The sequence below is a fragment of the Stylophora pistillata genome, chromosome 3 (genome assembly GCF_964205215.1).
Source record: "Stylophora pistillata chromosome 3, jaStyPist1.2, whole genome shotgun sequence".
Taxonomy (NCBI): domain Eukaryota; kingdom Metazoa; phylum Cnidaria; class Anthozoa; order Scleractinia; family Pocilloporidae; genus Stylophora; species Stylophora pistillata.
Window position 1 is genome coordinate 32,264,271 of NC_142521.1, and position 23,231 is coordinate 32,287,501.

The window sequence follows — 23,231 nt, forward strand, 5'->3', positions numbered from 1 at the left end:
ATAAACATCATTCAAAAAAAACTGTTTAGTTTCTATGGACTAGACTTTCAGCTTCAAATTATCTAGAAATCAGGAGGATCACTTAAACGTTTTCAGATTAAGAAGAATCAATTTGTTTCACAGAATGCGTCTCAAAGTTCACCGACCAGAAAGCGGAACTAAAGGTCAAACAATTAGGAGAGCTAGCTGCTTTCGTTCTTAAACCCATACTGTCTTCTTTAGAGGCATGTTTCTTCGAATCTTTCTTCTTAGAAGCATTTCAGCGTTGTTTATATAAATACGCCTACTGAAAACATTCCTAAAACATTTTTAGCAATTATATTCGCCGAAGGCGACGTGACCATTGTTGAAAATCTCCTAGAAGAAGCGGAGGGGATTATTCAGCAATCTGCACTAACGATTTGGGTACCTAAGAAATAGTCTCCTTAATTCGGTTTCTGCGTTTGGGAAGTACAATTGTATTTAAAAATAAGAAAATTTCAATAGATAAACTGTAAACACGAGAAATTATTCGCAGTGACTTTCAATCACAAGCATTGTCTCATTGGATTTCAATAACATTCATATCAGAAGGCTTTCACACTCCCATTGGTAATTTATAACTTCCTTAATTTTGATTCTAATAAAGCCATTTTTGTTATTGTCTTTTCAGTTATACATAAGATCACACTCAACAAAACTGAGGAAAGGGAATTGAAGTTTTACCACTTCATGCTTGAAAGAAGAGGGGATACTCAAATCTTTCTAATGATATTGGTATTCCTTCAACTCAGTGCCCAAGTTCTTGGTCAAAAGCTGTCATATTTGAAATTTGATTGAGCTGCAAGCTTGTCGCTGCCTTTTAGTTTCTATGCATTACGGATATAAACAAATATGGGAAAAAATAATATTGCTTGTCCCTTTTTGAGGAATACAAGAATTGAATACCCTGTCCTAGGTGATATGGGTATCCCTTCCTAGATTGGTGAATCATTTTCCATACTTAAATACAACAGATACAGATAGTATATGTGCACGATCCTTCGCAGTAAAGCACTATTTAAGCAATAGTGAAAATCAGACCTGAAAAAAATTCAGGCCTGAATTTTTTTCAGGTCTGATTTTCACTATTGATTAAATAGTGCTTTACTGCGAAGGATCGTGCACATATACGTTTCATAACCGCAGTTCATATATATGTATTTCGTATGTTTGTTGTTTGATTTATCATCTTACGGGTTTATGTCGAATTAATTTGATGGCCTACTCCCAGTTGGCTTGTTAGCTCAATTGGTAGAGCGCTGCACTAGTATCGCAGAGGTCAGTGGTTCGAATCCCGTACAGGCCTGAATTCTTTTTTCAGGTCTGATTTTCACTATTGCTTAAATAGTGCTTTACTGCGAAGGATCGTGCACATATACGTTTCATAACCGCAGTTCATATATATGTATTTCATATGTTTGTTGTTAGATACAAATAGATTACTGTTAATCAACCCTGACAGTCCTTATAGGAGGTGTTCCACCCCACCTGTTTGAGATCCTCAATACACAGAGTCCTCGTTAATTGCGAACAACAACGGTGAATCTAAATCTTTTACTCTCAATAACAGATGCACTTTGTCCTCTCGTTTATATACGAAACCTGGTTTAATTTTTTTTTCCAGAGATGTTTTCGATCATGATGTTGGGCCTAGCCCTGAAACTTGCACAGATATGATATATCTGTGAACCTAGGTTTGCGCTAAAAATCATCTCGATACGACTGCTTGTTAAGTAGCAGACCGTCAGATAACTTGGTACACTTATCGCCTGTCCAGTGAGAATCGCTGATCGTGTTCTGTTTATTCAGAGACCACTGCTGGAAGGTGTGGAATGTTCAGCTTTTTACTATTATATATACTTCCCAAATCCAATGCCTTCTTTTTAAACCTAACAAACCTCTAATGTAAGAATGTAACGTAACATTTAGGATCTTTATCACAAAAACATTGCATACTTTCGATCTCAATTTAGTAATTCTTTATTGCGATAAAGTCAGTCAAAAGGTGGATATATTTCAAAGCTTTCGCTTTAAACTGGTCTTCCAAGCGTTTCCTATCTTCCCCTTGTTTAAATTAACTTTTATAGTTTCCATCTGGGACACAGTACGAGATTCACTAATTGATATCTGAAGCCTTTAAAGTTAGTCTAACTCCGCTTTCAATGGAACCGGAGTATAGGCCTCGAAGAAATGGCAATTGATCAGACTTAGGCTGCCGGTGGGAATGGGACACCGGTAGAAGGATAATGGTATTGGATAGTTGCAAATAATTCTAACCCACGAAAAACTGGGAACAACAGCAACAAACGTAAACCACCCGATCAATCGATAAACAAACAAACAAACAAAGATAAGAAGAAAGAAACCTCCTGTTCTTTTAACCGAGCGAGCTTTTTCTTTCTAAGGTTCAATCATAAATTGTTACGCATTGTTGATGTAGGTTATTATCCGTGTTTCAATATGACAATATCAAGAACCAAGTTCATTCGCAAGTGAAATTGCATTGGAATATGTAGTATATTCGATTTATCGTGTTACTGCTACTTACCATTATTGCTATCAACATTGTTATTATCATCAATCCATGCCATGGACAGTTTCTTTTATACCATTTCCTCTGATATGATTGGTCCAGACAAAACCAAAACAAACTGATGTGACAGAGAGAGGATTGGGACGATGATATTACTTGCTAAATTTTTTTGTGGCGGCGATGTTGCAAAGCAAAGGGAACGGCAGAACAGAATTCAAAATTTCAAGAGAGACATCACTGACTTATATATTCTTGTATTACTGTATAACAAATCTAATTTTCGACAAACATGTCATCTCTACTCTTGCACCCCGCTACGGATACTGTCAAAATTGTAGCAGAGATAGCTCAAATACCGAAATTCAATCTTCTCTCGAGGATGATATGGGAAACTGTAATGATAAAAGACATATATGACCGCATGAGCCTACTACTGTTGTATAGTTGTAAAGTTATGCAGTAAAAGAGAAATGGGGTGTAAGATGCAGAGGGGTTATTAAAAGGACGACCTAGTTAGACCAGAGTTTGTACACTGGTCAATTAACACGCTGGAGAAAGGGATGGAATTAATAAAAACAGGTACATGTATTAAATAAGCATCAGATGTATTATTATACTAGACTTCACCGCCTGGCATGCTGGGTACCTAGCGCAAGGGATATACCTACTCCTCCCGAGTCCGCATGTGTTAGGATCGAGCCCTAGCGACGAAGTCTGTTTTTTTGTCTTTCTTTTTCTTTTCGTTCCTTTCTTTTTTTTTTCTTTTTTCCTCTCAATTTACATTCTTCAGTCTTCAACGGATATTTCAGATATGTTCAGAGTAAAACACAAGTGAGAACGTTTGACGACGTGACTTTTACCTTCAAATCGACAACAAGTGGTAATGTAGAAGTGAGACCCTGAAGAAACACCGAGCTAAGCCCGACAACTGAAGACCAACAATCAATCCGAAAGAACCCGATTAGATTCGTAGAGCCGAAGCTGAACCACATTACACGAGTCGAGACGAGTCACAAGAAAGAAGTAACGAGTGTCTCAGGATAGTCCCCCATTTTGGAAACCGTTTGGAGCTTGGGGGATGGTTTATGGACTTACACGTGGACAGTAAAAAAAGTACGTACAGCCTTCCTAGAAGAAAGATATAGTAGGCGCAAAAATCAAATTTAGCGAGAACAAACTAGTTTGAGTTGAAAACTCAAAAGAGACAGAATCTAAGACTGCTAAATCGATTTATATTCGGATAAAAGTAAAATGAAGCGACTCTGCAGCTTTTCTGGGGTAATCTTAATTTTGTTACTAATGCAGGTCTTTTCATCTGTCACACAGTTCTTAGAATTTTAGCTCTGAGACTTTTATATATAGTAATTTGGCGTCAAACTAAATCATATCCCCTGGTTATTTATTTGTTTACTTTTTATTTGTATTCCTGTCTTCTTGACCATGTAATGATTTTGTAAGGAGAAGTTACTGACTTCTTAAAGAAATGATATATTCAAAAGGATAGCGCTTACTCAGTTGGCAAAACCCTTTACTCAATAGCAGAATTTATAATTAAGACACTGAAAATATTCCACAAATGCGACACTTCACAGCAAGAAAACAAATCTGGTCATGTTTTCATTCGTTTTTTGAGACACAAATTGGGTAAAAATGCCCCCTGAAAACCATCTAACGGAGAGCTATGGCTAAATAGTTGTAAACGGGATGTATAGTGAAATATCTCAACAGTAAATACAGCATATTCTTCCTCTTCCAAAGCTGACTGTTTCACTTCCAGTAAAAAGTTCCCTACAAAGATTATAAAAGTTTTGCAAAGTTATCTTTGAGTGCCGTGCATGTCAGTCTGATCATTCTGCGGGTTTTCTTTACATAACAACACATCCCTTCTTTTTTTTGGGTGGAGATGGTGGTGGCCTGTTTGCAATTTGTTGGATCTGTCTTTGAAGATTTGCTATCTCACCATTTCTTTCATTCATAGAACGTTGCATGTTTGATAGAGCCTCTTGCAATGTTCGGTTCTGGTCAACGACGTTTTGTCTTTCTCTTTGCAACTGCTCCATGTTTGCTCTCATCATGTTCTGCATTTGATCCCTCTGAGCTTCCATGTCAGTTCTCAATTGTTCTTCTAGGCGTCGTCTCTCTTCTTCTTGTTTTGCTTTTAAGAGCTCCATCTAACAATGAAAAAAAAGTCAACATCATAGGAAAGCGAGCTCGATAACATTATTTAATGAAATGACGATAAATGAATTGCCTCTGAGATGATGCCTTTCTACGATATGCAACATAGTTAATAATCAAATTATTTTAAAATTTGTGAGTCAAAAGTCACCAGACTCATTATAATGTAACAGGACTTGTTAAAGCATAGCTTGGCTTTGCACTTACCTTCAGTAGAAAGGGTAAAGGCTGATAGTTTCGAAACAAACTGTTTGGGGTTGCGTCGGTGGGAGTAACGAAATAATTTGGATATATCAACAAAGTTGAAATGGTAAATTGGCCACCGTAACGATTACAAAAGCTGACGTTTCGAGCGTTAGCCCTTCGTCGGAGCGAATGACGAAGCGGCTAACGCTCGAAACGTCAGCTTTTGTAATCGTTACGGTGGCCAATTTACCATTTCAACTTTGTTGATATATCCAAATTATTCAGTAGAAAGGGTTTGCAAGAGGCAAAAGCTGTGAGAGAATCAGCATTTAAGCAAGCACATGACGCACTAAACAGAAGATTCGAGGATGTTGACTACCAACAAGCAACGAGGCTAACGAGAGGAGAAGCATTTGACTTTTGCCACCCTCTCAGCTTTCCGTCGAGGAAAAACAAATCCATGCAAATCTTTATATAATGCTAGCTTGTTAGAGATTGATTTTTTGTGACAATTTATTGTACGGCCGTAATAGCTTGTTTTCTATCAACACAAAACGCGGAAAAAATCTCGGTTTATGCCACTTATCCATTTATATTTCAGACCCTCGAAATCTCGGGATCTCTTACAGCCAAATAATCCAACGAGACGACAGAAAGCAACCAGACTAGAAAACAATCTCGAATGTAACCAACTAGCACCATACGATTCGTTTCTATTCAAGCCTAGAACACAACGCTTGAGATTATGTTATTTCATCAAAAAAATCTGATTTAAGAATTATCTTTTACATTTTGATGAGAAGGATTGGCTAAACGGAAGGAGTCAAGCACTAGTACACCAGATCATTCACTTACAAACCAACGCCGGTTTGCAACAACTAAACAAAGACCACAAGAGGTGGTCACGATCATTACATTATAACGCTAATTAGATTTACTAATGATTTTATCTATCAATTGGTAACAGTTAGCCGCAACAGGCTCTAGTTGGTGAACCGAAACAACATTATCGATTCAACGAAACAACATCTATATCGAACCAACATGTTTCAATTTCCTTCCCTCGCAGTTTACTATATAATGGTGCGATTTGGGAATAAATTGCTTCAATTAGAGCCAATCAGATTACAGGGACCACCAGTGATTTCAAAATGGATATAATAAAAAGGAAAATTGAACACACCTCCCTTTCCTTCCTAATCCTTTCTTCTTCCAAACCTGCCTTTTCCTCCTAAAGATTAAAAACACAACATAATAGTGATAAATTAATCATAAAATAAGCAAATGGATTAATAATGAACAAAGCTTTTGCATACCTACCAAATGGTATAGTCCAAGGAATGCTTTACTTTTGTATGAACGTCTGACAAGTAATTACAGTCTGTTTTGCGAATGGTACTTATTGACCCTCTTAGTCTGTTTCTTGGTTTCATTTGTTTATTTATCAATTTTGTTTTTGTCTAGTCACTTGTTTTCTGTACCTCAACTCTCTTTCTTTCTTCCATTTCTTGTGCCCTGGCTTCCTTTTCATATGCCAGGTTCTCGTCAAAGTCCTTGAGTTGCTGCAAATGTTCCATGTGCTTCTCCATCTCATTCTGCAACTCCTGCAGTAAAGTCGGTAACTCAAGCTAAACAAATAGCTAAGCTATGAACATGTGCGATGTAATACTAAGCTTGTTCACAAATAAGTTAAAACAGATTTTCAATCCAACTCCGGAACCGTTTGAATTGAAGCGTATCAGTGATGATATTGAAATATGCATAGACCATAGTTATCAATGTAGCCCTGCTCTAACCTCCCTCTCTCTCGCTGTGTCTAGTTTCTCAGAGGCAAGGTGTCGATAAAAGGCATATTTAACGTTAGTGCCTCGAGTAATCTTGATTTCAAACTTATCGAGAAAACTGATACGAAACTGATGCCAAACGTTATGTGCCAAACTGATGCAAAACTAAACCTAATCGCGACTCAACCACAGACATTTTTCCGCGATTGAGGCAGTTCACATGCGTTTATTTTGATACACAGTTGGTTCCTGTTACATTTTCTTTTAATTGTTCGGATTAGCCGTTCAATTTTCCTCGATTATGTTCTTATTTACTGACACCCTCAATTGAAGAATCGTAAATGGGTACAGGTGACTCACAGGATGGAAATCCAGAAACACTTGCGCACAGACGTCCTCTGCCCCGGTGGCCTCTGCCTTAAATCCTTGCTCGATAGCGCTATAGCAGGCCATCACTTCAGCAAACGAAACCTTTGCGCCATCCTTTCCCCTCAGTTGGATCAGAACTGGATCAAGGTGTTGATGCTTCAGGCCAATCAGCAGCTGCTTACAGGTTTCCTTGGTCAGCTGCGTGTTTCGCTCTTGCCAACTGTTCAAGCCGTTTTCCATGTACGCCTATCAGAGTTATTTCGAAATCTGTTAACAGAAAGTATCTTACAATACTGAAGTAATAGGCTGTGCCCTTTGCAAAGCAGGTAAAAGTTATTCATTGTTACCTCTCACCGGCAGTTTTGCTGTCGTTCTGAAGGAGCTCTCTCTCTATATAGGATTATTATCGAACATTGATTTTCAAGCGTTTTTCAGAGCTTAGATTTTTAAACGTATCGCAGAACCCTCCCAACGACCTCTTGACATTAACTATGATAGCGACACTCAGGAGAAAGGAAGATCCATTTAGCGCTGCAAATAACCCTCTCTTTTCAGATAAAAGGAAAAACTTTAGAGTATAAAGCAACCCAAGATGCTCAGTGTCAAATACATTAGTAATATGTTGGTGTAGGAAATCCCACTAACCGTTAACTCGTTCAGGTACTTGTCTATATTAGCGGTGGATATTCCAAACGTCTCTTCCTCAAACAGTTTAAGTGCTCGTTCAAGAGCTACCAGCTGAGCTTGACGGACGATATCCCTCTCACATGGCAGCTTCCCAGACATTTCCATTTCCATTTCTTTATCGTATTCCTCCACAGCAGCTGTTTTGGCCTGGCTACATTTGGTGGAGACGAAGACATCCCAGGCGTTCTGAACATTGGGAACTGTTCCTGGGGTGTTTAAAGCCGTGACGTAACTTGTTACCATGGCAGCGAGGGCTAGACAGTAACAAAAAGACTTTTTTTCATAAAAAAGATGTGTCCTTTCATGTTTCGATTCTGTCTGCAGTTATCGTTCATTGGAGGGAATTTTTCTAATAAAAGGATTGAATTTCGCGAAAGCATTCGATTTTTTTTAATTGTTTTTTCCTTACATTGCATCGGAATCAATACCAGTGCTTACATTAGTCCAATAAAGATTTTTCCGTTAAAGTCTGCTTGCTTAAAGTTTTGCCCACTTTCCTACATTTTGTTGCTCTTAAAAATCTTAGAACTAAGTACCCAGTTAGACGACTGATGACTCAACAAACGATTCATTGCGGAGAGAAATAAAGTAGCAGAAAGGGAGCGGTATAGATAAAACTGTGACTGCATCGATTGTTCCATAACAAATTATGTCAATTACTATCATTCTTCATTAAAATGTTCGCAATACAAAGGTCCAAAGGTATTCCTTAAGACTCAGAGACTAACTAATGGACAAATTAATGAGCTGGATATCGATGTTTTGGTCAGTCGGTCGGTCTGTCGACTCCAAAGGTTCATATGGTTGAGCAAGGCAAACCCTAAATATTCCCCAGTATTGTACCTTCACCGGTCACAAACTCTGCCTCGTTAAAGCTGTGCTTTGGAGTCAGTTTAGATCTCATAACTGATTTAAACTCATCGACCCCACGAATGAAGGACTTGTTGATGTCATCCTGTACTTCATCTCTGTTGAGGTTTAACACCACATCCGGTTCAGACGAAGGGGGTGGCAACTTGAAAGCGTCAAATCCAGGAAAATAACTGAGGATGCTCTCTGCCACTGCTTTTGCTCTGTCAGTTTTCGGCCCTGATGAAGTCTTGAATACCTGGAACATGTATACACTTCTTTTCATAAAAAAGAAAGTTTCTTCTGTAACATTTTGTATCATTACCTTCAAGAAACTTCGGCTCGTTTCAGAAATGAATTGCTGTCGATTAAATGTTACTATGAAGTGTAACTGTCTGAATCGAATGACAATTCATTCAACAATTTTAAATCGTATATAAATTTCCGTTCATTCAAAAAAGTACGTTTCTGCTGAAACATTTTTTATCGTTACCTTCAAGAAAGTTCAGCCAATTTCAGAAGTGAATTACTGATTAAATGTTACTAGGAAGTGTACCTTTTGGAATCGAATGACATTTTATCTATCATTGCGGAATCTTAAGTTTGGTAAAGAATTTTTTTTAATATGCTAGTGGTAACCGTGGTATTTTGTGAGCCAATTTCTCAAAGTAAAGAAGATAAAAGCATCTAAATATAATTATTTTGAAGACCATTTCCCTCCAAATTGAGATATACACATTTTTTACTGAAAAATGTTTTGAATAGTTAAATCTTTTGTACCTTTGTCAAGAAGTAATCTTTTATACTATGGCAACCTTTAGGAAGGGCAAGAACAACATCTCGAAGCAGCCAAACGAAGAAAGGAAAAGTCTTATGAAAGGCTCTTGCATCATCATCTTCTATGGAAGTTTTGGCTTCACTGGACGTTTGACTTCCTGAATAAATTTGGATTCGCTGTGACAGCTTGACAATGTAGCTGAGAGTGTTTTGTACGTCAAGAAAGCCTCAAATGACAACTACAATGTATCATTATATCAAAAAACTAGAGTAAGAAGACATGCAGGGATTTCTGTCATCATTTGTCAACTCAGCACTAGTACCAATACAGGATTCAGACACTCCTTTTTGTCTAAAGACATGCGAACGCCGTGACTGCCATAAACGCCATTTAATGACTACATGAAACGCGATATATTTCATAATGGACTTCAAGCTGATAAAAAAAAATTAAGAGGTTTCACTCTTCGACCAGGTGGGTGCAATATCATAGTCTTTCCCAGATTAATTATAAGACTTACAACGCGTAAAATGAAAACTTGTTAATATCCTTGCCTCAAATAAACATGTTTTCATAAGCGAAACCCCACATAAGGATACTCTAGTCCGTCAAGATCAGTTCTGGTTGGAACACCAGCGGAGTTGTATATCAGTACAGAAGCGAGAAGAATGGTCAGTGTAAAAATACAGTGATCGTCAGAATGGTCACTAGATACAGCATCTATTCCCTCTGAATCCAATAACACGACCGTGAATTCCTGTCCGCTGGCGTCCTGTGGGAATTCATGATAACAACTGAACTTCTTATGTCGGGGAAAATATCAAAAGAAAGACAACAACAAAAATATAAAACTGAGAGAAAAAAAAAATTGGTGAGTTTAAGGTAACCGATTTGATATCAAATCAGTAAAGCAAAATTTCTATTTCCTTTATTTTGGATGGACTATAAACAGCACCTACAGCTAGATATCACCAACCTGAGATCAGCAACTGCAACACCAACATAATAACAACAATAGCAAAAAACCAACAACGATAACCACAGAAATAGCAACAGCAATGCGGAGGCAAATAAACAAAAACGGATTAAATCAACATTTCCAACCTTTTAAGTTAAGTAATATTATGTGGTAGTGATCAATTTCTGTGTTTTGATTTGGATTATGCGAAGACAATTTACCTCATCATTTATGTACCTGGGTTGAGCAGCGAAAACTTCTCAGAAAGTTAAGTCACAGAATATCAGTAACTATGGCAATCTACTTTTTGCTTTCATTTTATCTTAATTATGATTCAGGGTCATTCTCATTTTCGTTAATTAGATTATTGTCATCATTTCCAGTTTTTTGTGTTTTTTTAGTTTGTTGGTTTGTTTAATTTTTTATCTGAAGTTGGTCTTTACCTTTTTACATGATTCTAACAAGAAATAAACAGATAGGACAAATTTTCATTTACCTGAAATTTTTCTGGTACAATCCACAACCATATGCCCATAGTCTCGGGGTCCAGCTCATGTCCAAGGGGGAAAACTTCGCCTTGATCAAAAACCTTACTCAAGATGTAAGATTTTCCTTTTCTACATGGACCAGCAATAGAAACAACACACACTGGACCTACAATAGAACCCAGATCACATAATAACACAGTAAATTGAAATGGCATGTTTTAAATCTAAGTATCCACACACTGATGCATGTGCATCATTGGATACCAAAAGTTAAAGTTGCAGCTATTCTCTGATCATTGTCGTGCAATCCAAGAGTTACCTTTAATGTTGTTCAATCGTTCCAGAGCAGCATTCACAACATACAGGCTGGTTCTTTCACCCTCTTCGTCTGTGCTGTATTCCCCTGTCTGCTCATCCCATTTGCAGTTGTTTGGGAGACACAGTGGAACGGCGCAGTTTTCCGACATCTTGCAAGTAAATTCAGAAGACGTCGACTGCAAAGATTGGTCGTCCATTTTCCCCTTATACGACTTCGTCACCCAAAACAGTTAGATGTCCTTCAAATTGAAAGGAAATAAATTATTATATTGGACGATTAATTAAACAGAAATAAACATAGGAATATAATATTCACCGCTATCAAGTGTCTCCAAGTATCCTACAATTTTTAAAGTGAGATAGAATAAATATATGAAAATCATATATTGAACTGCGGTATTTGATACGTATGATGCACGATCCTCGCAGTAGATAGCGCTATTTAAGCAATAGCGAAATTCAGACCTGAAAAAAATCAGGCCTGTACGCCTGATGATTTTCATATATTTATTCTATCTCATTTATCACTTTCACGGGTTCATTACGAATCAACTTAACGGCCTGCTCTCAGTTGGCTTGTTAGCTCAATTGGTTAGAGCGCTGCACTAGTATCGCAGAGGTCAGTGGTTCGAGTCCCGTACAGGCCTGATTTTTTTCAGGTCTGAATTTCGCTATTGCTTAAATAGCGCTATCTGCTGCGAGGATCGTGCATCATACGTAATTTTTAAAGTATTTATCCCGCGTGAACTTCATCGTTTTGATTGTTTTTCTTTCTTAAGTATGTGCACCTAACCACCGAAACCTCTCTCAGACTAACATAAACGAAACATTTCAGGTAACCGCAAATGCGTCTCATCTGTTTACAAAAACCGTAGCTGTTAAAATGATGTATTTGGTATTAAAAGAGACTTTTTTAAACATAAAACGGTAAAAACGAACGATAAAATCTGACGTTTCCGTGTAGTCAGACTCTATTAACAAGGTAAAGCGATCTTGGCGCGAAGAATTAACATGAAAGGGTGCGAAGATTATGAAAATGGAGTCTCAATTATCGTAATTTGCAATTTAAAATTAACTCTGACTGAGAGGTCGTCTTTGTCAATGAACACGTGAATTGCCTGTGCGAAGCACGTCACAATTGCAAAACCTCATAAATTGTTAAAATGAGTTACATGTGTTTAAATAACCTCATTTATGTCAAACATGTTGAATTGCTTCGAAACAAATTGCAAAGATTTCAATGAACTTGTTTCAAGGAAATGGAATCCTGGATTTAAAACGAAAGCAGCCTCCTTTTGATTATTTGACCTTAACTTCCGCTTTCTGACGAACTTCGAAACTGTTTTCAGTGGAAAACGAAAATGTTCCTGACACAAAATAGGTCCTCTTAATCTGAAAACGCTTAATAAGTTATGAAGTTTCTCTATGATTCCGTGGCATTTGAAGCAGGAAGTACGTTTCATTAAGCGGAATAAACGAATTCCATCTGATGTTTATTCTACTCGGAATACAGTGACAGATCCACAACCCCAGCACAGAAATAATTGAAAATTTCATTCATCGTCACGTCTGGGAAATTTATCCCTTTTAAGACCATGCAAAAACTTAAATTTTATATAAGTTGCATTGACATACATAGAATAACTTCAAAACCACGTGTTAGCAGCCTTTCTGCATGTCTAGCAGAACGCACATATCGTAGTTTAATTTCGCAGCTATGATCGAAGAGCTCCGGATCGACGTAGATTTGCGAAAGAAATTAATCGCAATTTCACCGATAGATGCTGAAACGAAACAGCTTACCTGTTACTTAGCTCAAACTTGCCAATATTGAAATGTTTGGAGCTCTATTCGAAAATGAAAGTTATCCGTTTTGGCCTTTGTATCTTCTAAGAAAAGTGATCACGCCACTTCTGCCAATCAATAATATATGCTGTCTGTAGCCATTGTCATAGGTTTCTCGTTATTTCGGGGAAGTACCTTTCGGGGAAATTGCCTTTGATAAAGCACTATTGCGCATGCATGGTCTTAGAAAGAGAAACTTTTCCTGTCGAAGAAGCTGCCGAACTCATCATTATTTCAAAGGGAAACATTTGCCAATTTATTTTACAGCAAGAAACTTTTGAAGCGTGCCTCTTGCTTCGCTGCCGTTTCGACTAGTAAACTGAGGTACGTTGAGGCTCACCAATGTAGCTTACTTCTTGAACCTTCAGGTTTTCAAAGCGTCTCGAGTGAAAACTTATTCAAAGGAGTCGCCCAAGGTTTTTCAGTGAGGTCAAAATTTGTTTAAAATGTAAATCGAGTCGTTAAGAATAGTTCTACTAGCTCTAATTCTACTGGCCAGAAGTCGAAATGAGTAGCGACGTGAATATCAACTTGAGGTGCATACACACTAGTGGCCGTTTGCAGTTGAACCTCTGCTGCTATCATCTAGATTAATACTGTTTTCTTTCGTTAGTACATTAGATGTGTAAAATGTAAGCACAGACTACATTCAGGAACATTAATAATCACATAAAAGTATAACAGATGATTCAGGAAGAAACTGAAATTATTTCAGACTTCTCCGTATCGTTTTTCGAATCCTTACCTAGCACTGTTTTTTCAAGATGGACCTAAGTTTCAGATACTCTTCTAACAGACTGTTTTAAAAAGATCAATCGCAAGCGAAAATTTCAAAATCTGGAATATCAAAAGTTGTATTAATTCAATTCAATTACCTCTTATACTCTTCTCAAGGAATCTAGTCGACTCAAAATTCCCCAAAACCTGACTAACTCAGCTCAGTTCCGAGAAACCAAAACAACAAATGTTTAAACATCCGTCATGTCTAAAAGATCTGTCACGCAAAACTTGATATCAATATTCTAAAGTGTCCTTGACACGGCTTTATCATCCATGGGCTCGATGTCACGTAACTCCTTCATGCAACAGGACAAATGAATCCAAAAAGCCAAAAAGGATTTCTTTGCGTTTTTGACTCGAGTCAATTTGTCAATTTCGGTTATTTTTTTATTGCAGCTGTGAAAAAAATACTCAAACTGCCCAAAAGTTGTTCACAAATAAAATAGTATTTTGGTTGTTTCTATTTGCCTCATCCATTATAAAAACGGTTTTGGGACGCTTGAGTAGCTTGGCATTTCACCGCGGATTTCGATTATATATGCGAATTTTAAATATGATTTCATGAAACATGGTTCGCTTCGTTTTAGAGCTTCTGGTGTGAAAGAATTAAATACATTTTGTAATAGATGTTTCCAAAAGTCGTCAAACCCTATCATTTGAACATTAGAGAAAAGAAGCAATTATTGTTTCAATACATTTTATTCACTTTGTTAATGCCAAATGTTGGAAACTAAAAGTCAATTTCTAGTCATTTCAATTCATCCCCTTTGATGGCAAAACATCACTAGCTCTGGGCCTGTAACAATGTACTGAACACAATTGATGAGCCGTGTTGACCGACCGTTTGAGAACGCTTATCATTTGATCACCAACAAATCATTGTGTGCATATAAGCTTGAAATACTATGCCTAAAGATATTTCATATATATCATGTTTATGATAACTTCGCAGCCTAAAAAATCTAGATTTACATAGCCCAGCACTGTTCCAAAATTAGATTTCTCTCGTACTGAAACCATATCTGAAGGCGAATGTTTTAAAGGATGTGAGCTTTGTGTAAAGCAAAACGGAAGGAGTAAAATAGTAGTGGTTTAACTGACTATAAATTAGGGGCCGACCATTTAACTTTTGAGGGGGGGGGGTGGGTGATCTCTGGTCATCAAGAATTTTTTTTCTAGCAATCTGCTGTGCAGGATATTTTTTTCCGTTCTAAATGCTCTTTTTTTCTGTTACACTTGGGCTGCATGCAATTTTTTTCTTCCAACATGCGCTTGCAGAAATTGTTTTTTAAAAATCAGCCACCCCCCCCCCCCCCCCACACCTCAAGGGTTAAATGGTCGGCCCCTAAGTAAGCTCAATAACCTACCTGCGGTTTACTTTGATTTAACTTATAATTGTCTTTTGAATAACTCAGCCCCCATTTTTCACTATATTTTACATAATAATTTTGAAAGATATCAAAACGGATAGAACATTTGATATCGTATAAATTTTCCACCCGTTCAGTATTTTCTCAAAATGTTAACTCTCATGCTTCTTCGCAGAGAAGTTTAAAGCCTAACGTCTTTCAATACTACGATGACTGAACAATGTGCAGTTCCTCTTTGTCTTCCAAACAACTGTAAATGGGACGAGCAGACTGGGGAGTACAGCAAGAGCGGTGGCGCAAGAGAAAGCCTTTGTGTTATTGAAGCAGCCCTAGAGAGGCTCAAGAGTATCAAAGGTAGAGTTTAATATTGCGTGATTTTATCAGTGAATGTTTCAGCGTATTTTCAGAAGATGAGAAGACATTTCAGGACTCCGCCTCCATCAGACTTGTGGGTTCCTTTTACTGACCTTTAGGACACCAATTTCATGCGACGATACATATCTTATTAAACAAGCGTGAGGGCCGTACTGGGAGAATATCGGCCCGAGGTCTTGACAGTACAAACCGAGCGCAGCGAGGTCCGTACAAAAAAGACCGAGGGCCGATATTCTTCCAGTACGGTCCCGAGCAAGCTTGGTTAATAAGAGCTTTATTATACGACTGAAGTTGAAAGGGACACAAGTGCGGTATCATTCGGGAGCATTCGGGACAGTGCCCGGTCCAATACTTAGAGAATATTGGACCGGCATAGAGCATTTTGATTGGTTGATTTTAGTTATTGGCCCTCTGACTGCCCGAGTCGTGTAATAAAAGATTATTATTTTTGAACATAAAATATTCTAAAAATTACTTTTCATAAAAGAATTCTTTGCTTATCCAGACTTTAGTGTAAAAATATGTCCGTGTGTTTAAAACAAAGTTTCGCCCTTTCACCTCACCCTCCATCAAAAACTCCTGCATCCGCCCATGGTTTTTTTTTTTTTCTTTCTTTCTATTACAAAGGTCCAGAGCTATCGGCGTCACTAAAACAGAATTGATTTTCTCTTTTGAATTAAGTTGAAATCGTTAGTTTGTTCGTTTCCTGTGATGTTCTGGTTGATTTTGTGATCCTTCAAGCTGGGAGCTGTCATTGTTAAAGTACACAAATATTCGTCGCTCATTTTATTATAAAACATTTATTTTCGCTGCCATCTTTGTTGCTGTTCTCATTGTTCGTAACACGTTTACTTCGCACGTAAAGTAAGCGTTACAGCATCACATTTACATTGGAATCTGCAGGCTGGTCCCAGTCTTTCCTACTATGTGTTCTTCCCAAGAAGTGAATGCTCAATTCAAAAAAATTGTTGATAGGCCTTGGCACGACGAAAAAACAAAGAAAAAAAAATACTGTCCACTCGATTGCAAAACGAACTCCAACTCTTGGAAAACGAACATTATGCGAAGGAACTCTAAAGATATCCCGTTGTTTTCGAGTCATTTTTGATCATCTTTAAATTTTCCTCTGGCTACAATTTATATCGAAGATGAAACTAGATTTATAATTAAAAGAAGATACTAAGGAAAAGAAAGAAGAAAGGAAAAGAACCAAACCGAATAAAAAGAAACAAAAAAAGAAAACTCTTCAAATATTTGTACTTTAGTGTCAGCATTCTTATCGTTGTCTCTCGCGAACAACGATAGTCAGGGTCAATAATACCTGCTCCTTTACCTCTTCAGGTCCAGTCTGTGTGGTTTCAATCGCTGGACCTTGTCGCAAAGGAAAATCGTACATCTTGAGTAGATCATTCGATCAGGGAGAAGTGTTTCCTCTTGGTCATTTCCTGGATCCGGAAACCATGGGAATTTGGATGTGGATTGTTCCAGATAAATTCAAGGTAATTTAGAATCACCGTTTCGGTGACGAAAAATACCCGATCTCTTAACTACCAATTATGCTCAATTAAATAAATACCATGGCAAAGCCTGAAGAAAAAAATGCAGGATTTTTTGTAGCGTGAAAGTGAACAAAGTCGGGACACAAGCCACAACCGGCAAGAAGGGAAGTGGAAGAAACTTGATTAAATCTGTCGTATCAAGTTTGAGATGGATACCACCAGTGGTACAACTTACTATATTTTTTCTATATAGTCTTTTGAAATTTGGCTGTTTGAATAAGTAGCATTCGATTTATCAGAAGAATTTAGAGTCTGTTCTTTCGTCACTATTTTAGTTCCTCTGCCGAAATTTATTTTCTATTTCTATCGAAAAACTAGCAATTTAGTTGAAGTATTTCTAATATAACATTATCACGATTTCAGCTTAGTTTTGAAGGTAATGACCCAATAGTATATGACTACAATATTTTTCCATGACTAGAAGCTAAAGGAAAAAGAGTCATGCATGGGTATATGTTCAAAACGTCATTCTACTTCAGGTTGACTGCTATTTTTCCGTTTCATTTTCTCTTTTCTTTTCTTTTCTTTTCTAAAAGGACTCCAATGGACAAGAGTTCACAGTGGTTTTGCTTGACTCTGAAGGCATAGATGCTGTGTCAAGTGGTGGATCAGACGATCACTGTATTTTTACACTGACCATCCTTCTTGCTTCTGTACTGATTTACAACTCTGCTGGTGTACCGACCAGGACTGATCTGGATGGACTAGAGTATCCTTAATCAGAGGCCTATAAATAGATGTTTATCTGGTATAACGACCAACTGAAACTCTCAATTTAGTTCCAGTATTGCTGCTAATGTGATTAGGGAATACTGCTTGAGTTTCAGTAGCAACTGAAATATTACAGCTAGGTCGAGCAAGTGAAATACTCAAGTTCGTCAAGGTCTAGATCGTCAAATAAAGAGCATCGCGGACTCTCGGTACATAATTTTTTTTCTTCTGCCACGCTCGTTCCAAAATGGATGACCTCTAATCTATCATTTAATCTGCTACCTCTATGAAAGGCCCACTTTGCACGACATGCACGCTATGAATAGTTTTCTTTTTTTTTTCTTTTCATGATAAACATGGCATTCTAAATCACTGCTTAATGAATTGGTCAAAAAAAGGTCTCTTAATCTCCCACAAATATTGTCTCAGCGAAAGACAAGAATAAAGGTGAGAATGTGAAAAATGTAATCTAAAAAGAAATTTCTATTACTTGAGATCAATTAGGTCAGAATGTCTAACAAATCTAGATTATAATATTGAAAACGAAGCTTTGTATTGTATGCCTAATTCAAAAGGTAGGTTAAATGATTGATTTTTTCATTTTGTCTTGAATCCTTAACATTCATCACAGCTTTATCGTAAAACTTTCTCAGCGAATTCAGCTTCATTCGTCAACACCAACGACTGATCCAGTCAGTGGAGGAAGCCTACAAGCTGATGCGAATCAGTTTCATAAAACATTCCCCTCCTTCATCTGGTTGCTAAGAGATGTCGTGCTATCTCTTCCAAAGGACTGTCAAAGTATCAAGGATTACTTTCTGACAAGGGTGGGTTTATAAATTTTGTTTTTAAGGATAACTTTGCGCCAATTTATTCGAAGGTAACTGATGATTAAGGGTTCAGATAAGTGAAAGCTAAATTGAATATCAGACTCGAAAATAAGAGCAATCCTTCATTTTTGGAACATGAATTCCACTTTTCCCCTTAACTGTACTGAATGATGCAATGAAGGCAAAATTAGGATCGTTTTGCATGAGTTCCATTTTTTCCATATTTTTAATGGCGGAGAGAGGAAGGAAAAGTCTACAATTCTGAGCTACAGTACTCATTACGAAGACCTGATAGGTTTTTTTTCTCTTAATCCTTTTCGCCCCATAATGCAACATAGAAAACCCGGATTGATCGATTGTAATCTCACATTTGCAAAGCGTCATCCTGCATTACCACAGCAATTAAATTGACGTTAATTTGTTGCACCTAGGTTTTCAAGTCTGACCCACTCCAAGGCAACCAACCAAACCAAGTAGCAGAGAGCATCTTGAACTTTTTCCCTGGGTTTGATGCTTTCAAGCTTCCACCGCCGTCATCAGACCCAGAAGTGGTATTGAACCTTAACAGAGACGAGGTGCAACAAGACGTGAACAAGTCATTTATCCGAGGGGTTCAGGAGTTCAAGGCAATGCTTAGGTCTAAGCTATCACCCAAGCGCAGTTTTAACGATGGAGAACTCGTAACTGGCGAAGGTAGGTGAATTCCTCAACCCTTCTCCCCCCCTCCCCTCCCACGCCCTGAGTGTACTGGATGCAGGCAGGCAAACTAATTTGAAACTTGCAAATGGGTGCATGGCACAAAGGTGGTGCACTAGATAACCTCATACGCCCCAGCTAATATCTAAGAGAAATGACAATCGGATCTTTGCCTAATGACTTGTTCTCAACGAAAAGGCGTCAGGAATTGAATTAAGATCATTTCGTTCAGAATCATTATTGTCAAGTAAGAACACCTATCTCCCGATTACTTTCCCAGTGCAAGCGAAAGTTATCTCTTTAGTGTTAGATACGAAAGAAATTTAACATCGTTTTTTTACCTTATCTTTTTTTTCTTTGACATAATAGCTCTTGCAGCTCTCGTTAATATTTACGTTTCCGCCTTGAACACTCCTGGCACGGTGCCCAGTGTGCAGAGTGCGTGGGAGATCTTTGTGCACACTAAGTGCACTGAGGCCAAGCTAGCCGCTTTACAGGTGTATGAAAGTACAATAACGTCAGAGCTGGATGGCTTACTGCCTTGTGACAGCGATAAAATACGTCAGGTCCAGGAGAGAGCCATTGAAGAAGGCATGAGGATTTTTCAGGAAGAAACTATTGGAGTATCTGCCTCGAGTAGCGAGAAGTATTTGGATGCACTCATGGTGAGACTGCGACATTACAGTGCTGTTGTGAATGAGCTGATCAACATTTTCGCCAGAAATCTCTGACCGAGGAACCTTTTTAAAGTTAAAGAATGCTCATCCCTCAAAATCCACCCTTGGTAGTTTATGACTTCTATGGCGTTCTAAGTTCACGAGTAAAATATCTAGTTGAGATGTAGAAGGGCTTTCCCAGCATTTTGCAGAAGATACTATTAGGTCAGAGGGTCATTAGTGAGGCTCCTGTTAGGAACACCCAGTATTTTAGTTTCCTGAGCACGCCTATGTTGTTGCCTAAAACAATACCTTTCAATGGAACGAGCACTGTTATTTCTTGTTAGGAGAGTATGAACGAAGCATTGAAACGGTGGCAGAATGAGAACAATCGACTTACGAAAGAACAATGCCATAAACTGCTGAGGGCTTTGAAAGAAGAACACTTAGACCCCGTTCTAAGGAAGCTCAGCGGCAAGGATGGAGCGTCAGTCAGCTTCTCTCAGATTATTGGAGGCTACTCAGCAATTGAGCAGGGATTTAAATGTGACGCACGTGGAGCCAAGGACATTTGTGCTCAAGTGTTTTACGAGTTTCATCCGGTAGGTGCATGTGGGATTTCTTTCAAACCGATGAAAACGTTCTAGTCAGTCTCTTACAAGCAAGGGAGGGGCGGATCACATGCCAATGAAGTTTGTTGTGTAGGATGGCCGGAAACTTGCTCGTGCTAAGAATTAGTTGTGAGCTATAATGGATAGGGTAAGATAAAGACCTTTGGTTGTCTTTTTTTAATATAAACAAGCAAAACTAAATAATAAAAACTGAAGTGAAGGTGCCTTTATGAAGGGTATATCTTACATACTCTTACTTTGGCCTGGCAGGAAATGCAGGCAGAGATGGAAAAACACATGGCGTATTTACAACAGCTGAAGGACTTCGACGAGTCTTTGGCTTTCGAAAGACAAGAAAAGGCTCGTCAGGAGCAGGAGAGACGACGAATCGAGGTAACACATTTAAGACATCAGAGAGAAAGATACGGATTATATGTCAACATCAGTAAGAACAATAATGGCGACGAAAACATGCCATTAATAAGATAGACAACAAAAATGGCTGTAATAAGTAAATAGTAATGGTATAAAACATGGTTCATTGAATATGCGATAACTACCAACGCACTTGCATCAGTTGCAACTATGGTTGGTTCTCGAAATTGTCTTTTTGAAATACAGATTGAGAATTATTAGTAATATGTGACGATATGTGATTGACCCCCAGGAAGAAAATGCTCGGTTAGAAGAGGTGCGGCGAGCGAAAGAAAAAGAGGTTTGTTCCCTTATATCTTCGTGTGTTTGTTTATCGATTGATCAAGCGGTTTTCTTTGTTACCTTTGTTTTTGTTTTGTCTCTTCACTTGTCACGTTTTAGCTGGGCGTCAACTGAAGGTCGCATTGAATTAGCATATCATCCATGGGCCACTTTTACATGGGTTATCTCCATCATTTTTCCAGAACTAACACAATTCTACCAGTGTCTCCATTCCACCTCCCAGCAAAGTCTGATCATTTCCCATTTATTCGTATACTCCAGTTCCATTTAAAGAGGAAATAGATTAGCTTAGACTGTTTCAATTCTAAATGTTTCAAATATCAATTATTGAATCTCGTATTGTGTCCTAGATGGAAATTCTGAAAGTTAAACAAGACGAAGATAGGAGACGGTTGGAAGAGCAGTTCAGAGCGGACATGGAAGCCCAAAGAGAGCAAATGCACAACATGATGACAGCAAACATGGAAGAGCTGCGAAAGGATCGAGAGGCAATTATCGAGCAAAATCAAACCCTTAAGGAGACGATGGAGCAGATGCGGCAGTCAATGGATAAAAGAAATGACCAAATTGCCGAGCTTCAGAAGCAAATTGTTGCTCTAGCGAACAGGCCACCTCCTCGCCCACCATTCAAACCATTTTGTGTTATTTCGTAAAAGCACGATCATTCGGCCTTCCCCAGTACTCATAAAATTGCATTTATTCAAAAAGGGCGGCTGATGATGGAATGAGCGACTACAACCACCTAGCGAGCTATAAAAATCCTATAAGTTGCAGTAGAATGCCTGTGATATAAAAGGCTACTGTTAAAGTCATTAGATAAGTATTATTTAAGTTACTTGCAGTGATTTAAAAAGCTTATTCGCCTCTTGAAAACTGTGAAGTATATCTATGTTGTAACCGACTTGATTGCATTAAACAAGTGTCAAAGCAAAAACGTCTGTATGGTTTTATCTCATGGTATCATAACTTAGAGGTATCGTTTGTATTACCAAGAAAAAGGAATGTTTGACTCTTGCAGCAGAAGGCAGCTGAACATTCCGCAAAAGCCCAGCAATGGTCACAAAAAACAAGTTTCATGTATCAGAAAGTCTCTCGCTTACTAAGAACATAATAAGTCGCATCGAGATAATTTTTAAAGCAAGCGAAGGCTTACGCTTAAGAAATGTCTATGCCAGTTCCTGGGTAAATCTCCGTATTGTATTCGAGAATATATTGCTTGAAAATAAACGGCTTTTTAGCATAAAGGAGACGATGATAATGATTATTTTTGGACTGAGATGACGCGAATGCGAGGGAAGGTCTACGAGCTATTGTACAGCTGTAAGAAAACACACTAAAGGAGATAAAAACAAAATCTATTTATTCTAATCAAAACGCTACGAAACATTTTAGGAGGAGAGTGACGGCTTAACCAAGGCAATGCGGATCTCCGTTAAGAAAAGATGAAAGTAGATCCTATCTTTCTTTCGGTCTGTAATGCACCACTGAAGAACTCAATGAATTCATTAGAGTGCACCTAAATCCAAAACTTTTTTTTCGCTTAACGAAATAAGCTTACTTTTTGGAGTATTTCTGTGCAAAAATTTTTTAATTTGCTTAAATCTTTAATTTTCTGTGCCTAGTCAAAATACGGAAAATCGGCCGCCATCTTGCCCCACGACCGAGTTTACAGAGGAATGGCTCTAGTGGATAATGTGACGTCAAATCGAGAACACGAAAGTCTGCATTTCACACATTTTCACTTGTTTAGGAAATTTTTCGTCGATATTGTCCGAAATATGCCGACTATGTGTGTTGTATGAGGAATGTATGAAGCGCGATACCCTCTTGCAAATTTCGCACGTTGCTACATCCTCCTACAACACACTTAGTCGGCATATTTTCGGACAATATCGACTACAACCTTCTCTAACTAGTGAAAATATGTGAAAT

General features: G+C 38.0%; 2 protein-coding genes across 3 annotated transcripts; one reads left to right on the forward strand and one right to left on the reverse strand.

Moving 5' to 3' along the window:
* Positions 1–3,936: 3,936 nt before the first annotated feature.
* Positions 3,937–13,995, reverse strand: LOC111329603 (guanylate-binding protein 7). Of its 2 annotated transcripts, none has more exons than XM_022934337.2 (11): positions 13,870–13,995; positions 11,151–11,388; positions 10,840–10,997; positions 9,985–10,157; positions 9,388–9,583; positions 8,602–8,866; positions 7,717–8,012; positions 7,063–7,317; positions 6,400–6,522; positions 6,102–6,149; positions 3,937–4,725 (listed from the first exon to the last, which is right to left on the reverse strand). In XM_022934337.2, the coding sequence occupies exons 2-11, from the start codon at positions 11,344–11,346 to the stop codon at positions 4,420–4,422; spliced, it is 2,016 nt and encodes a 671-aa protein (XP_022790072.2). In that variant the 5' UTR covers positions 11,347–11,388; positions 13,870–13,995; the 3' UTR covers positions 3,937–4,419. The 2 variants fall into 2 exon arrangements, with proteins under 2 accessions (XP_022790072.2, XP_022790069.2); XM_022934334.2 differs by lacking the exon at positions 13,870–13,995 and adding an exon at positions 12,953–13,083.
* On the forward strand, positions 13,140–22,233 carry LOC111329604 (guanylate-binding protein 6). Its single transcript, XM_022934338.2, has 11 exons — positions 13,140–13,318; positions 15,320–15,498; positions 16,861–17,018; positions 17,615–17,787; positions 18,421–18,616; positions 19,051–19,312; positions 19,685–19,980; positions 20,319–20,573; positions 20,853–20,975; positions 21,250–21,297; positions 21,650–22,233. The coding sequence occupies exons 2-11, from the start codon at positions 15,354–15,356 to the stop codon at positions 21,950–21,952; spliced, it is 1,959 nt and encodes a 652-aa protein (XP_022790073.2). The 5' UTR covers positions 13,140–13,318; positions 15,320–15,353; the 3' UTR covers positions 21,953–22,233.
* The last annotated feature ends 998 nt before the right edge of the window (positions 22,234–23,231 follow it).

Excerpts from the sequence above, each read along its gene's own strand:
- LOC111329603 (XM_022934337.2), bottom strand. The coding sequence starts at position 11,346 with ATGGACGACCAATCTTTGCAGTCGACGTCTTCTGAATTTACTTGCAAG. Across the intron at positions 10,998-11,150 it reads ACGATTGAACAACATTAAAG|GTCCAGTGTGTGTTGTTTCT; the intron begins GTAACTCTTGGA and ends GTTCTATTGTAG. Across the intron at positions 8,867-9,387 it reads AAGATTACTTCTTGACAAAG|GTATTCAAGACTTCATCAGG; the intron begins GTACAAAAGATT and ends TACATGTTCCAG.
- LOC111329604 (XM_022934338.2), top strand. The coding sequence starts at position 15,354 with ATGACTGAACAATGTGCAGTTCCTCTTTGTCTTCCAAACAACTGTAAA. Across the intron at positions 19,313-19,684 it reads AGAACTCGTAACTGGCGAAG|CTCTTGCAGCTCTCGTTAAT; the intron begins GTAGGTGAATTC and ends TTGACATAATAG. Across the intron at positions 20,574-20,852 it reads TGTTTTACGAGTTTCATCCG|GAAATGCAGGCAGAGATGGA; the intron begins GTAGGTGCATGT and ends TTGGCCTGGCAG.